At 60.4% G+C, this 15315-nt stretch overlaps 2 protein-coding genes across 4 annotated transcripts in view; one reads left to right on the top strand and one right to left on the bottom strand.

Annotated features, from left to right (window-relative positions):
• Positions 1-3720, top strand: part of PTK2B (protein tyrosine kinase 2 beta) — a 28878-nt gene extending 25158 nt beyond the window's left edge. Inside the window, exons 26-31 of the mRNA XM_085305627.1 lie at positions 535-570; positions 1041-1068; positions 1737-1783; positions 1925-2068; positions 2475-2555; positions 2681-3720. Of these exons, the coding sequence (XP_085161753.1) occupies positions 535-570; positions 1041-1068; positions 1737-1783; positions 1925-2068; positions 2475-2555; positions 2681-2896 (552 nt within the window). The 3' untranslated portion in view covers positions 2897-3720. The remainder of the gene's footprint in view (positions 1-534; positions 571-1040; positions 1069-1736; positions 1784-1924; positions 2069-2474; positions 2556-2680) is intronic.
• Positions 3212-12908, bottom strand: CHRNA2 (cholinergic receptor nicotinic alpha 2 subunit). Of its 3 annotated transcripts, XR_014895930.1 has the most exons (9): positions 12180-12908; positions 11349-11466; positions 10881-11233; positions 9436-9590; positions 7986-8030; positions 7725-7834; positions 6215-7298; positions 4981-5677; positions 3212-4741 (listed from the first exon to the last, which is right to left on the bottom strand). XR_014895930.1 is itself a non-coding variant. In XM_085305631.1 (8 exons), exons 3-8 carry the CDS (start codon positions 10942-10944, stop codon positions 5552-5554), a joined length of 1584 nt encoding a protein of 527 aa, XP_085161757.1. In that variant the 5' UTR covers positions 10945-11233; positions 11349-11466; positions 12180-12908; the 3' UTR covers positions 3212-5551. The 3 variants fall into 3 exon arrangements, 2 of the variants coding, with proteins under 2 accessions (XP_085161757.1, XP_085161758.1); XM_085305631.1 differs by having other exon boundaries at positions 3212-5677; XM_085305632.1 differs by having other exon boundaries at positions 3212-5677; positions 11360-11466.
• Positions 12909-15315: the final 2407 nt, after the last annotated feature.

The following is a 15315-nucleotide window of genomic DNA, read 5'->3' as shown; positions in this document are numbered from 1 at the left end:
TGGTACTGAGAGATCAGCAGTGGTTTTTCCTGGCCCCTGTCAGGCAGTTTAAGGTGAGGCTGGTGCTTCTTTCCCTCTTCTGAATGGGGATAAGAGTCAAAATTAGGGCAAGTTTTGCTGGGGAGGGAGAGCAGGGGAAGGAGCAGCTCTGCACGGGTCAGCCCCCGCATTTCCCTCTGGTTTCTATGCCTTCCCATCACTGTGGATGCACAGCAATGCGTGTTGCAGCCTGGCAACCAAAATCCACGTGAAACCATGGAGAAAGCCAAAATCGCTGCTTAGCAGTGTGGAAACCAGCTAGAAGAAGTGATTCACTCAAAGCAGCCCTGCGCAAGGTCCGCTGCTGTTTCTCCCCCGGGAGGATGTTTCCCGGGAAGCTTGGAGGCAGCTCCCCGGCTCTGCTCGCTCCCTCTAAAACCGAAATGGAGTCTAGTCTCTGCTCTACCGGGTGGGATCCCCTGCGAGCCCTGTACCACCAGTGGCCCCATAGCTTCCCCTTGATGTGCCTCTCACAAGACTCTTTCCCCTTTGCAGGACCCGATGGTGTTCATGAACAGCAGCATTCCTCCGGTGAGTGGTGTCAACCCTGGAGATACAGAGTCACGGTGTATTTGTGGGGGTGGACACACCAGGGTCCTTCTCCTGGGGATGTTTGGAGATGTTAGCTTGCTTTGGTACAGACGTGCGATAGACAGAGAATTACAGGTTACACTGGTGCTGCACAGTCCTTGTCCCTTTTTCTCCTTGCCCTGAGATATACTAGAACTGAGGGTGGAAACTGCTCTGAGCTGTGCAGAGAAGTGCAGACACCTGGGCTGAGCCTGCTGGGAGCATCTCTGCGCTTCTCAAGATGTGCTCTTCAGCATTTCATTGGAAAAATGTGTCCAGAAATGTTAATGGGTGAAATTCTTCTGGTCTGGACCTTCCCCACAAGGAGTCCTGGCCTGGCCCTGCCATGGGGGTGGTTTCTTCTCCACCTTTACTGCCTCCAAATGCAAGTTTGTGCCTCTTATTTGCTGCTCTATTTCTTTCCTTTACAGCTGCTCCCAGAGAAGGAGACAGATTACAGTGAGTGCCTACTGCTGACCCTCCTGTCCGCTGCGGCACGGGGAGCACAGGGCCACCTGCAGCCCCGACCTGGGGAGCACCCGCTGCTCTCTGCACGCAGCGCGGCTCTGCCGGGGCTGCTCCCTTAGGAACCAACACCGGCAGTGGGGCTGGGCCGCTGCACCCGGCCGCAAGCAGCGGTGCCTGTGCTGAGCTGCTACGAGCCTGGGGGCCGCGTCCCTCGCGGCTGCGGCGTCCTCTGTGTCCGTAACCCTGTGGAAGAAATCCCAGATCGCGGGAAGTGGTTTGCCTGCCCTGGGCATCCTGGGGCAAAGGGAAGCTGCGGCATTGCCCTGCCTGGCCTGGATTTGGGGGTGTGAGGAGATCTGATCCAAGTGCGGGGAGCCCTGTGGGCCGCCTGCTCTGCGTGGGAGCTGAGCCCAGGGCACAGGCCCTTTTCCCTGCCCTTGCGGGGCAGTGGGACCAAACGGGAGAGCACACTGTGGGGCTGGTCTCTCCTGGGAAATGCCCCTGTTGCCCTGCGATGGGCCCGGTTTCGGGGTGTATAGGGGCACTGCTGCGGGGTGGTATGGCATGTGGCACAGCTCCCAAGGTGGTCTTCAGCATGCTTGTGTGTCCTGAGGACCTGCTAGAGTGACCCTCCTTCCTTTCCCTTACTGATGGCATAGCGGAGTTCACAGGACCACCCCAGAAGCCTCCAAGACTTGGGGCACAGGTAAGGCCTCCCGAGACCACACCACCACGGTCCCGGTCCTCCTGGATGCCCTGGAGTGTGCAGAGACTGACCAGGGCTGCCCACAGCTCCTGGTCTTTCCCTCCGGGTGTCTGATCCCATCATGTCCTCACTCTCTGGCAGTCCATCCACCCGGCCCCCACCGCCAACCTGGACCGCACGGATGACATGGTATACAGCAATGTCATGGAGCTGGTGCGGTCTGTGCTGCAGCTCAAGAACGAGATCAGCCTCCTGCCCCCGGAGGGGTACATCCTCGTGGTGAAGGTAGATAGGGAAGGGAGGGGGCAACATTAGGGCTTCCTTGGGGAGATAGTCACAGACACATCTGCTGAGTGGCTCCTGCCACCCGTCCTTCCTAGGACACGTACAGAAGGAGCCTTTCCAGCATGCCCTGCTCCTCCATTGGGTCACTGAGTGAACGGTGGGAGCGTTTCCAGAATGCGCTGCTCCTCCATGGGCCCTTGGGTCAGTGGGGGGAGCATTTCCCATCGTGTTCCTTCCGCAGCGGGATCCTGCGGTCAATGGTGGAAGCGTTTCCCACCGTGCTCCGCTATGGGCTTGCTGGGCGTGCGGCACGGGCTGCTCCTGTGCACCACTTCCGTGCCGTGCTGGGAGGAGCCAGGCGCACCCCGGGCCTGGAGCCATCCTGACCCTGCTGCCGTCCTTGCAGAACGTGGGCCTGTCGCTCCGGAAGCTGATCGGCAGCGTCGACGAGATCCTGCCGGTGCTGCCCGCGGCCTCGCGCACCGAGGTAGGGCCTGCGCCGTGCCCTGCGGGGCCACGGAGGAGGGAGAGCTGGCAGGGGTGGGTCTGGCGTGAATTAGGGTGCTAGCGGAGATGGTACCTCCATGTTTAACCTCTGCGTGTCGTGGGCAGATCGAGGGGACCCAGAAGCTGCTGAATAAGGACTTGGCTGACCTCATCAACAAGATGCGCCTGGCTCAGCAGAACGCCGTCACCTCGCTGAGCGAGGAGTGTAAGCGGCAGATGCTTACGGCCTCCCACACGCTGGCTGTGGACGCCAAGAACCTCCTTGATGCTGTGGACCAAGCCAAGGTCCAGGCCAACCTGGTGAAGCTGTGCTTGGAGTGAGAGAAGGGGTGGAGAGAGGGAAGGAGAAGGGATGGGAAAGGAGAGAGTGCACGCTCCTGTCGGCAGAGACAGGAGGAGGGTGTTGCGGAAGACCTGGCTTTTATGTATCTGCCGTGGCCTCACCATCCTGCCCTCCCTGTCCCACCTCCTCCTGCAGCCGCTCATGTCTTTAGTATCACCGTTGGCCTTCTGAAGGAGGGAGGCACCTGGCAACTTGTCCTTGAGAGGGCTGGGGTGACGCTGGCTGTCCGCGAGGGAGGCCAGAGATCCCCCTGGCTTCGCGGGCGCTCTGCTCCCCGGCTTTGGAGGTATCCACGTGTCCGCTCCCTGGCCCCTCCAAGGCCAGCCGCAGGCGCCGTGTTGTGCTGGACCTCGCTCCTTGCCGCTGGGAACGGCGGCGGGGGGAGCTGGCTTCCCAGGAGCCCTGCGCGGCCGCCCGCTGCTCCTCTCGGACGGTGGTGCGAGTCCCCGGGTTGTTTGGAGTGGCCGCGGGTGACCTGCGAAGGGACTGTTTGCATTTCCTTGTACATTGTATAGAAGAGATTATTTAATGACAGTGTGTGGACCTGCGCGCCCGGCTGGGAGCGGCTCGCGCGCCCTTCCCTGGAGCGCGGCAGGGAGGGGACGCTGCTGACCGCAGCCCTCGGCCACACAAACCGCCCGCGAGAACAGCGCGTCTCCCCGAGCTGCTCCGTGTAAGAAACAACAGCGAGGAAATCTCTGTTCGGTTTGTGCTTGAGTCAGAAATTGTACGGTTCGGGCTTTTCCCCAGCGTCTTCCCACAGTGCTGTTCGTTCCGGCTGAGATAAACCATACGCAACGTCTGGTGGTGCCTGTGCTCTCCTGGTCCCGTTGTGCCGCAGGGCTGCATCTCCAGGCTTCGGCCTCCTTCCGAAAAACCCAGGAGGGGCCGTGCTGGTCAGACCACCGAGCCGTCTGGCCCGGGGCCCTCTCTCCCGCAGTGGAACGGTCTGTCCGTGTTTAGCAGCCCTCAGCAAAGTTCTCAGCTGTGGCCGCGTGGACCGAGGCCAGTCTTTAGCACCCGCGACACCCTGCAGCGAGGCTTTCCCTCGCTTCCTGACCCCTTGTGCCACCTTCTCTGGGTCTGTCCCCTCCAGCTGCCTTGGGTGCGTTTAGCGCAGGGGTGCTGAGTCTGCTGGGGCCCTGTGCGGTGTCCCGGCGGCAGCACACCTGCAGCTCCTGAGCGTGGTGCCTCCATGCTGCGTCCGCATGGGAAAGAGCCAGGTCTCTGCTCCAAGCAGACCTCCTCCGGACCAACCTGGCACCCATCTGAATTGCTAGCCGTGCAGCTCCAGGTGGCTGCAGCCTCCAGCCCCATCCCAAGCCCCATTTCACACCGACTGACCACGTAATCCCTATGAGAGGCCCAAAGTCCTTGTTCTCCCCCTGCTTCTCTTCCAAGAAGGAAAACACCAAGGAGGTGGTGGGTGCTGGCCAAATCCAGGGGTAATCAGCCCACGCCAAGCCAAAAGTTATCCTTGCTGGAGGACTTCTCACACGCGTGCCCGCCCAGGTCAGTGTAACCCCAAGGCCTATGTACTGTGTTGGAGATGTGCATGCACACGCACGTGTCTGTGGACTCCTTCACAAGCACGCATCCAGCCAGCCACGCCTGGGCACCTGCTCCCTCACGCACCCCTTTTCTCAGCCCCGTGTGCACGCTCTTCCGAGCCAGCCTGCATGCACTGAAGGACGCGTGGAAGACTATAACATGCTTATTAAGAACTCTCAACGGCACCAACTTATTCCAGCCCAGTTTGCTCCTGGGTGCTTTTTCTGAAACCCCCAGACTGCATCCAGCACTGTGATTCCTGATTCAGGCTCCTGGAGCAGAAAACAGCAGAAAGCTCTCTCAGGGTGCTGAAGAAGAAACCAGACCCCTCCTAAGGCTTGGTCTTCCAGAATACTTTGAAGCTACAAATTTAAAGCTGGACTATGGTCATCAGAGTGAGGCAGAGCTGGATCTGCAGCCTGAGATGGGCAGGGGGTGGAAGAAAGCAGCCTGGTGATCCTCGCTGCAGACCAGAGAGGGCCACTTGCCTGGGCTTTACCGAGCCACCCACCTTTCTGATTCGGCTGTCTCCATCTCCCTGCCGTTTCTGAGCATGCAGCTGGGAGGGCGAGAAAGCGCTGGCTTGGGCTTGTGGGTTACGGAGGGCTTCACCGCGCGAATTCAAGGTGCGCCTGGCCTGGGCTGGGCTTTGCAGAGTAGAGCTCCCCGGATGAAGCCTTTGCCGGTGCCTGGCAGCTGCTCTCCCGCTGTGTGGCCCACGGGATGCGTCATTGCCTGGCCTGGCTCTGCGCGTGGCCGCGGTCGATCCCCAGCGTGCTGTAGTCAGGGTGCATCCCACAGAGGTTGTGATGTCCCAGGCACAGGTCTTCTCACCCCAGCTCTGACTGCATCTCCCACCCTGGTCCCAACTGCACCCCAAGCGTGCAGGTGCTGCTGCCAGGAAAAGCGCGTTCTGGCTGGACGGGGCTGCTGCGTGCGCTTGAGGGTGGACGCTGGGCTCATCAGAGCGTCCTTGCTGCAGGAGGGAGCCGGCACCCATGTGCAGCGTCCGCTGCGACTCCCGGCACGGAGGGAGCGTGTCACCCTCCCAACCCCGTCGCAGCCCTTGCCCAGCTTTGCGCCTAGATCATCCCCGCCAGGTAGGGTGGGAGGAAGAGCCCCACGGTCCCCAGCAAGCAGACAATGATGAACATCCAGAGGAAGATGCGGTCTATCACCATGGCCACGTACTTCCAGTCCTCCTTCACCTGCCGAGCAGAGAGGGGCTGTTAGCACGGCTGCAGGGAGAGGGGGCTGCTTGCAGTTTTGAGGATGCTCTCAGGCTCAGGAGATGACCCATCTCTCCTCTGTCCTGCCATTTGCCTCGGCTTCCCGCAGCAGGGTAGGGAAATACCCGTGCTGAGTTTCGGGAAAAACCATGGAGCACCGAGCTGGGGAGGAACCTCTCTGGGGAGACTGTGCAGAGCCTGGGGCAGTGCAAATCCCCCTGAAGGTCTCCTGAAACCACCTGGCTGAAAACAGATCACTGAACCTGGTCTAGGCAGGTTGGTCTGGTCTATCCCTGGTCTCTGAGGGCAGCATGGTATGGGCTGGCTGGGGCCTTCAAACATCCCTGAGCCGAGCCTGGGAGAAGCAGCGCTCCAATGCAAAGCAAGGAACATCCCAGCAGGCCCCACCAGTCATCCTATGCGTTCCCTTGGTGGACAGGCACCAGCACCTGCCCTCTGGTAGCACCAAGGTGGGGACCCCCTGGTAACCCCCAGCCCATAGGGGCACCCACTCACCGAAAAGTCAGCATCCTCAGCTCGCAGGTGGTCAGCAATGTACTGCACCCCCTCCAAGGCCTTCAGGATGCTGGGGGACAGCAGCAGCCCCTGGTCTGAACCCGCATCGTCACCCTTGGAGGGCACCCTCGGGCCTCCCAAGGCCTTTCTGAGCTGGCGCCCACAAACGTAGCGGCACTGAGCGCCCTGGCTCTGGGAGCTTGCCTGGGGCACACGGCTAGGGTATGTCTTCTCTTCCTCCTCCTCCTCTTCTTCCTCCTCCTCCTCCTCATCTTCCTCCCACTTGTCATCCACATCGGTTTCCAGCCAGCACCGAGAGGTGCTGAGCCTCGTCCCTGGCAGGTCATACTGCCCTGCTGCCCCATCGCTGGGAGGCAGCACAGGAGGCCGCTTCATGAAGAGCCACCGAGGGATGAACTCCAGGAAGAACCTGCATACCCAGCGGGGCATCTTGTGGGTGCTGGGGGAGCGGTGGTGAACGTTGAGGACGAAGACAGTGATGATGATGGAGAGCGTGACGAAGATCATGGTGAAGAGGAGGTACTCTCCGATCAGAGGGATGACGAGGGAAGTGGAAGGGATGATTTCTGTGATGAGCAGCAGGAACACAGTGAGGGACAGCAGGACGGAGATGCAGAGGGTGATCTTCTCCCCGCAGTCGGAGGGCAGATAGAAGACCAGCACGGTCAAGCAGGAGATAAGCAGGCAGGGTATGATGAGATTGATGGTGTAGAAAAGTGGGAGGCGGCGGATGATGAAGTAGAAAGTGATGTCAGGGTAGATCTCAGTGCAGCAGTCGTATTTCTTGGAGTTGTAGGTGCCAATGGCATTGATGATGGCCCACTCGCCACTCTCCCAGTAGTCCTTGAGGTCCACATGGTGCTCCATGTTTTCCAGGTCGATCTTGGCCTTGTCATAGGTCCAGGAGCCAAATTTCATCTTACAGTTCTGCTGGTCAAAGGGGAAGAAGGTGACATCGATGCTGCATGAACTCTTGTAGATGGCGGGCGGCACCCACTTCACCTTCCCGTTGGAGAAGAGGTGGGCCTTCGTCATGTGGGTCACAGCAAACTCCCCATCGGCGCTGCATGGGGCAAGGACACATGAAGATCAGAGGAGGCAGGAAGGCACTGAACTTGCTAAGGTGGGTGAAGTCAGCGCAGAGAGCCCTGGCCATACCCTGCTCTGCGGGGTGAAGCGATGGCCGAGAGCTTCCCCTGGGAAATAGGGGCAGGAGGTCCCCTCCTCACCAAGCAGTCAGGAAAACCGGCTCTCAGTACCGATGCTAGCCTTGGTTTGTGGCCCTATCGTGCATCCTTGCACAGTGCCAGCTTCCCCCTCCAGGCACCATCTAGAACATGGAGACTGGCAGGAGTGTGAGCACCAGCTGCACCCTTGCTGACCCAGACGGATTGGCACCCATGCCAAAAGGGATGGGATGGTGAATAGGGGCCCTGAGGGGCTGGAGGAGCCTGGGCTGCGGCCACCCCTTCTTGGTGGCACCACTCACTTGTTGTAGAGCACGATGTCAGGGATCCAGATCATCTCGGAGGGCACGCGGATGGAAGTGACGTTGTCAAAGTCTGCCGGATTCCAGCGCAGCTTGTAGTCGCTCCACTCCTGAAGGGAAGTGGGGAAGGAGAGAAGGGCATCAGGCTGCCGCGGGGTCTGTTGAGGACCAGCACGACCCTCCTCCTCCTCCTTGGCAGAGTTTCTCTGCCCCAAACGCCCTCCCAGACATCCTGCCCCACAGAGGATTATAGGTTCCTACCTGCTTCAGCCAGACGTTCGTGGTCATCATTTGGTTCTTCTCGTCCTGCGACGGGCAAGAGGGAGCACATGAGAGGAGATGGATGGAGAGAGCTTGGGGGCTTGTCCCATCACCTCGTCAGCCCCCAAAGAGCTGCTGTTGCCCAGCCAGTTCATGCAGCTGAGCTGTCCCTCCTCTGCCCTCCACCTCCATCCACCTCGAGGGCTCAGTTACTGGAAGACACTGGTACCAGTATGAGTAGATGGAGAGACTGTATTTCTCTGGGAATATCTGCTCACTAGATGGCAGCAAGAAATAGCATATTGCAGTACAGCGCTCTGAATTGCTCCACCAGCACGGTGAAGCACAGCTGGATGGGCAAATGCACAGTGCCATGGACAGACAGATGGACAAATAGTGGAAATAGAGAAGGGATGGGCTGGCACAGGGATAGCCTCGGGGTACGTGGATGGATGGATTGATGAAGACGGAACGGGGGTGGAGAGATGTGCAGTTTTTCTTTGATAGTCTCACAGCCATCAGAAGCAAGGAAAGACCTGGGATGCTCCAGGAGGGACCCCATGCAGCCACACTGCCCCCTGCACCCTGACGCCTTCCGAGGTGTCTGCTTGGTGCCAATCCCCAGGGCTACCTCTCCCCCCACAGGGGGTAGGTGCCCTCTGAGGGGGATTTAGCCTGTGCCAGGGCAGGAGGAAGGAGCTGAGCCCAGGGAAGGACCCCTTGGAGGGAAGGTGCTCAGCCCAGCAGGAGGCAAGAGGGACAGCTAGCCACCGCTGGGGGTGACAGAGTAGATGCTGCCACCTGTATGCAACCTTGAAGAAGTCTCTCCCAGACTGGCAAGCGGAGGGGCAGAAGCCCTGGTGGAAGCTGCCCTGAAGCATCTCCATCTGAGTGAGCCCTTAGAGGAGAGCCAGGCAGGCCAGAGCACATGTCAGCTGCTGGAGCGCAGGTCTCTGCCTCGAGGGGGAATGAATCATGTCCTTCATCCATGGGCCTGGCTGGGCGTCTGGTGTCATCTGAGAAATCTTCAGACATCTGCATGGGGCTCATAGATGCATCACAGGACCTAGGAGACACTAGTGTCCTCCTAGGGCAGCAGCGAATGGGCCTCTTCAGGTGGCACCAGACACTCCCGTATGCATCTCTGTTGGCTGCAAGAGATGCCCAGACATCCGCCTTGGGCAGGCACTGACGCTGTGCAGAACTGCAGGCAGCAAACAAGACTTGCCTGATGTCTCCTGAACCCTGTCCCAGGGTTTTCCTCCCTGCGATCCCAAAAGCCCTCATTCTGGACTTGGACATCTAAAAGCACTGAAAGATGCTATGCTCTCAAGAAGGTGGGAGAAAGGACACCCTTCCTGACCTCAAAAAGAGGAGCCCTGATGGGGCATGAGGGCTGCTGCAGCGGCACAGGGTAGTGAGGGCACCCAGCGCCCGGCCAGATACGCACCACGTCGATCAGCTGTGCGATGGACAGCCCGAACTTGACGATGACGACATCGGAGGTGTTGGGCACTGGCCGCGACCACCGGTTGTAGCCAGTGAAGAGGTACTTGAAGAGGCGCTCCTCGGCGTGGCCGTGGGGCTGCTCCTGCACGCAGGTGGCTGCAGACACGGGGGTGGATCGGGACTCAGGCTGGGGGCAGAGCTCACCCCACATCCCTGCCACAACCCCGAGCTTAAAACGGGGACATGGCTCCAGTGGGGTGAGTGGGAAGCAGGGACAGCACAAGACCCGGGAAACCGCAGAGTTAATCCCACTGGAAGTGTCACCCTCCGTCTTCTGGGGCAGCCCGACCCAAGCGTAGTGTTTCGATGCGGTGCAGGGACTCAGGATGCCTGGGTCCTTTGCCCCCGCTTTGCCTTGGACTCAGGGTGGCTCTGGACAAGACCCTCTCCTCTTACCTGCGGCATGCAGGGGGGTTAAACCCTGCAGCACGGTGGGCAGAGAGAAACTAGCCCCTGCCGGGCTTCCTGGAGAGCTGAGGACTGTGCGAGGCTGACCCCGGCACGAATCTTGGTGAGGAAATCCCAGTCTAAGATGCCTGAAGACCCTTCCATAGCCCCTCTGCCTGCTGTTACTGGTGCTAACTGGTTCAGTTTCACAAGCTGGAGGCCCATAGCTGACTCAGTGCTTGAGACCACTGCAGCCTTCCTAGAGCTTCTCTCCCATCTGGGCTGGAGGCCAAGTGGGGAAGAGTGAAGTGCTCTGCGTAGAAAGAGCTGGCATTGGTCTACAGCGCTCGCTGCCAGTTCACTCACGTGTCTGCTGGCATTGCTCAGGTGTCCTTGCTCACTGCCCAGCTCCATAAATTTCTCCTGGTGAAGAAGCACTTTGCATGGTGAAGTGCGGCCAAAGAGAACTCGTGAGGGTGGCTCTGCCCTGAAACTGGATGGGTGTAGGACCCTGCAGCCAGAACACGCCCCAGGCCAGAGTGGGAGAAGCAAGATGCCCTATTCCTGGGAGACCTTTTATTGATGGGAGGTGGAAGAAAATTCTTGCTAACTTGCGTAGGATGGAGCTGGGGTCCCCTGGATGGAGGGGGGGGTGTCTTTGCAGTGCTGTTGACCCAGAGCCACGTTTCAGAGCAGACCTCTGTCGTGCTGGGGTGCAGTCAAGGTGCTCTGAAAAGACATGACCCTCCTCCTAACCCCGTGCAAGAAGGCTGCGTGGAGGAAGGCACCACGCAGAATGGAGGCCGGGACACGGCGACTGCATGGGGGGAAACCAGGAGAGAAGGGGTTTTCTGTGTGCATGCACTGCAGCCCCTCAGCTTCCCCTCCCCTCCCCCTGGATTAGCCCCTGGGGCTGCAACAGCCTCATGGAAACCCAGGGAAAGATAGGGCTCAGGGAAAGAGATTTGGATGCCGCAGGGACCGCGGCAGCAACCTTACCCATCTGAAACATGATGAAGCACCAGGCGATGAGGGACAGGAACGCCCAGGAGCACTGCTCCATGCTGCCCGGGGCTGACAGCTTTGCTTTCACGTTGTCACCCAGAGTCGATCTGCATGGGGGTCCAGGGTGAGCAGTGAGCAGGGCTGAGACAGGACAGGAGGCTCAGCGGTGAACCCTCCAATGGGACATCCAGGGTCTCCCTGACCACCAGTGAGGGGACCAGATGAGCTGTGGATGGAGCTGGACACGTGCGGGGAGAGCCAGATCCCTGCAGAGCCTTAGCACCTGTGTGCCCAGGGCCAGAGCTGGTGCTCAGGGCTTGTCTGTGCCCAGATTTTCCTTGCTATTCCTGCAAAGAGAGAAGCGAGTGATGCAGTTGGACACTGAGTCAGTGGACCACGCAGTGGACCATGCAGAGGGACCGTGGGAGAGCTCAAAGATGGAGAAGGGCAGGACCACGCGACCTCCCCAGTACCGGGCTTGTGGCCCCAGGGTCTCATCTTCACTGCTGACACGAAGCTGGGGTGCAGGGACGTTGCAGGGAGCTGCAGTTTCTTTCATGGCCACTCACATCTGCTGGGTCTATCCAGCCACACTGAAAATTACAGTGAGCAAAAAAAAAAAAAACAAAAAAAACAAAAAAACCCCACCGCCTTGGGTAACGTCAGAGGTGCAAACAGCAACTTTCCGCAGGTTCCCGCAGTGATAAGTGGAACGGCTTTGGCACGGGGGAGAAGACCCCGCTGGAGCCCCCTCCTCCTCCTGCACCCCCCCCCCCCCGGGGTGGCTGCTTCAGGGAGAGCCGCTTCCAGCTGCCAGCGGCGTTTCTGTTTGACCTCAGCTGCTGCCCGTGGCCTGGCTCATTGCGATGCCGTGATCAAGGGAAAAATACCCCATTTTGCAAAYGCAACGCAGGGAGGCAGGATGCTAATTTGGGGGGCTCCGATCCCCGCTGGGCAGCCGGCCCTCGGAGACGCCTCAGTTGTGGCTGGATCTCCCCTCGATGTGGGGTGTGTTAAAAGGCAGAGCCTCCAGCCCCAGCGTAACACCATAACAGTCCCAAAGCCAGTAAAGAAAGGAGAAAAAGCACCTTTTAGGGCACAGGCTCTCCAGGGGTGGACGGGCTTTAGAGGAACCTCACGCTGTGCCTTAGAGCAAAGCTTCTGGGTGTCCCCCAAGAAAGCGATCCAGGAACAATCTCCCCAGGTGCACCCGTGGGTGATTTCCCAGCAGAGATGGAGCCCAGATGCCAGAAAGGAACTGGGTTTGAGCATCCACCCTTCTGCCCTGCTCACCTGGAAATGCCTTCGTCCTCCGGGAGCAGGCGAGGAGAAGTGTCTCCTGGCTGCCGTGCACTGGGCTGGGGTCTCCCTCTAGCCCTGCTCCGGGGCTGCCCGTGGGGCCGCGGGCTGGGAGAAGACCTCGCCCTGTCCTCTTGGGAAGGGTGTCCCAAACATCCCTTGAAAACGAGGGCTGCTGGATCTCGCTTGCTTTGAGCCTTGGCGAAGCACGGAGATCTCGGTCCCGTGTATTTTGGGGAAGGCCAAGGGGTTAGTAACACTGCTCACTTCTGCGAAGAGGAATCATCCTTTCCGCAGCCGCCCTTATCTGTCCCCCCATCCATCCATCCACGGAAGCGCTCGATTTCCCTTCTCAGTCAGTAGGGAAACAACTTGCTCTGCAGCGGCACCGAGCGCTCTTGCCCGCGCGTACGCGGCGCCTGCCCCAAGCCTGCCCTGCGAGCCGGCAGCCGTCTCCGCACGCCGTGCAACGACCCGGAGGGGCTCCTGCTTTCACCCCTGGAGCCGAGGGGGTTCCTGGAAAGCCCCCAGCCCTGCCAAAGGGGAGACGTGGATTTTTGTAAACAGGGAGCTGCTGTGGGTTAAATTCCTAAGTGCCATGGTAAAAGCAAGAAACCCTCATTAGCTCGTCGTTATCTTTTGTGCAATTTTCAACTTGTGGCGGGGCTGATGGATAGGCGGGTGGTGAAAGGGCTGGGAAACAAAAGGAGAAACAACAGCCACTGCCTGAGCTGAGGCGAGAATTACGGCTGCGCCCGGCACCCAAACGCGCCGGGAAGTGCAAAAGCGATGCTGGGGGGGCTGCTTCTGCCTGCTCCCTCTTTGGGCTCGATTATACCGAAGAAAGTTGAGGATTTCAGGCTTGAGGCGGCTTCGGAGACGCCCCGCAAGGCACTCGCATCCTTGCAGACCGCTGTGAGCCGCACGGCTTTCCAGCAGGGATGCAGATCCCCCCCCTCTCCCCCGGGCGGCTGCTTGCGGCTCAAGGACGGACCCCACGAGCAGAGGATGCTTACGGATGCGGGAGCCCGGCTAAGCTCTCCGGAGCCGACCCCCGACAGAGAGGCGGCAGGATTCGGGAACTTGCAGAGAGCAGCAGCGATCGCAGCGCCGATACGTCCGTCTGCTCCTCCGCTTGGATTTAAAAGGCTGGGCGATCTTCTTCAGGCAGGAACTTCGTGCATGGCTGGGAAACTTTCCCTGCCGCTGCATTCCCGTCCCTCCGAAACCCCGGGGCACAGCACTCCTGCCCTCCCCACCGTGCGAAGACCGGGGGAGCCCCCTTACCTGCGGCGGGGACAGCGAGGAGGGGTCCTGGGGGCGCCGAGCTCCCTCCCGCGGCGCCGCGCCGGCCGAGGCGCTGGGGCTGCTCCGGCGAGGACTGGGCTCCGGCAAGGGCTGTCGCGGCTCTTACTCGAGCCGGAGCCGGTGACGACAGGGGCTGGGGGAGGAGGGAGGGCCGCGGCGAGAGCGGTCGGGGCAGGCGAAGGCGGGGAGGTCCGGGGGGACGTCGAGGAGGGCGGCCGCCGCTGCCGTCAGCCTGGGGGCCGCTGCAGAGCCGCTTCCCCAGGCTGGGGGCCTCCTGCGCGGCGCCGATCGGCCAGGGAACGGGCAAGGGGACGTCTTCGGCCTCGTGCGAGGATGGGGCGCCGCGTGGGGAGGGGGCTCCCTGCGCTGCCGCTGCTCCTGGGGAACCTGCTGGGCCTGGGGTTGTCCCGGGCTGGGGGGGGTTGGGGGGTGCCGGGGGCAGGGTAGCCCCGGGGAGCGCGGACGTCCCCCGGCCCTGGCTCCGCGGGGGCTGCTCGCACTGGGAATCGGGGCTCAGAGGTCTCGTCACCCCCCTCCACCTCCCCACCAGGCTCTGGAGCTTCCCGGCACCTCCCAGAGCAGGGCTTGGAGCCCACACTGCCGTGGGAATGGTTGCAAGGTGAGGAAGGCAAAGGCAGGGCCACGTCTTGCATCCCCCTCCCAGAGGTCCTTTTCCCCTGTGCACGCGCAGCCGAGCACTGAGTCACCCCTGCCTGGCTGAGGGGTCTGCAAATGCGGGATGGGCACAGGCATGGGGCCAGAATGGGGTCCACGGGCTGCAAATGCAGGATGGGGACTGAGATGGAGTCAGCGAGGTGCAAACATGGGATGGGGACTGGCGTGGGACCAACATGGGACCGAGATGGTGTCCGTAGGGTGCAAATGTGGGATGGGAACCAGCTTGGAACACGGATCACCAAATCACAGAACACCTGAGGTTGGCAGGGACCTCTGGAGATCATCTAGTCCAACCCCCCTGCTCCAGCACGATCACCTAGAGCACCTTGCCCAGGATGCTGTCCAGATGGCTTTTGAATAGCTCCAAGGATGGAGACTGCACAGCCTCGCTGGGCAACCCGCTCCAGTGCTCTGTTACTCTCACAGTGAAGTTCTTCCTCATGTTCAGACAGAACTTCCTACGTTTCAGTTTGTGCCCATTGCCTGTCATCCTTTCACTAGGCACCACCGAAAAGAGTCTGGGATGGGATCTGCAGAGTGCGAACACGGGATGGGGTCCATGGGGCGCAAACACGGGATGAGGACTACCATGAGACTGGGATAGAGCCTGCAGGGTGCAAACGTGGGATGGGGACCACCATGGGACCAGGACAGGGCTACTTTGAGAGGGAGGACGGTTCTCCAGCTGCAGGAGGATGGGGAACACCAATCTCCCCCCCCTGCTTCCCCAACCTCCCGGGTGCAGACTCAGCTCTCTCCCCAGAGCTGCCTCTCTCCTTCCTGCCTGCTAGGAAATCTAATGCGTAACCTCCGCATCCCTTCCTGCAAATGAAGCCCAGGGCTGCAATTTCAAGCCCTGGGGGACCTGGAGAATCGTTTGCTTCCTTCCTTTTGGGAGATGAACGAGGAGGCGGACTGCAGCGTGGAGGGGGCCTGGATTTGCCGCTCCCCCCGGCCGCGCTGTCCGATGCAGGAGCCCATCCTGGGTTCCTCTGCGTGGCCCTGGCTGAGGTCGGGGGCAGGAGGGACCGGAGTCCGCCGGGAAAAGCCGGCGCTGCAAGCGCCTGCGCGGCGCCCCGCGCTCCCGGCTGGGAACATCGGGACGAATTAATTAGACGAGGAAAAAAATAGAAAAAAATAAAAA

This window comes from Rhea americana, unplaced genomic scaffold (genome assembly GCF_003343005.1).
Source record: "Rhea americana isolate MKP2758 unplaced genomic scaffold, rheAme1 scaffold_225, whole genome shotgun sequence".
Classification (NCBI taxonomy): domain Eukaryota; kingdom Metazoa; phylum Chordata; class Aves; order Rheiformes; family Rheidae; genus Rhea; species Rhea americana.
This window is presented reverse-complemented; position numbering and strand designations above follow the sequence as displayed.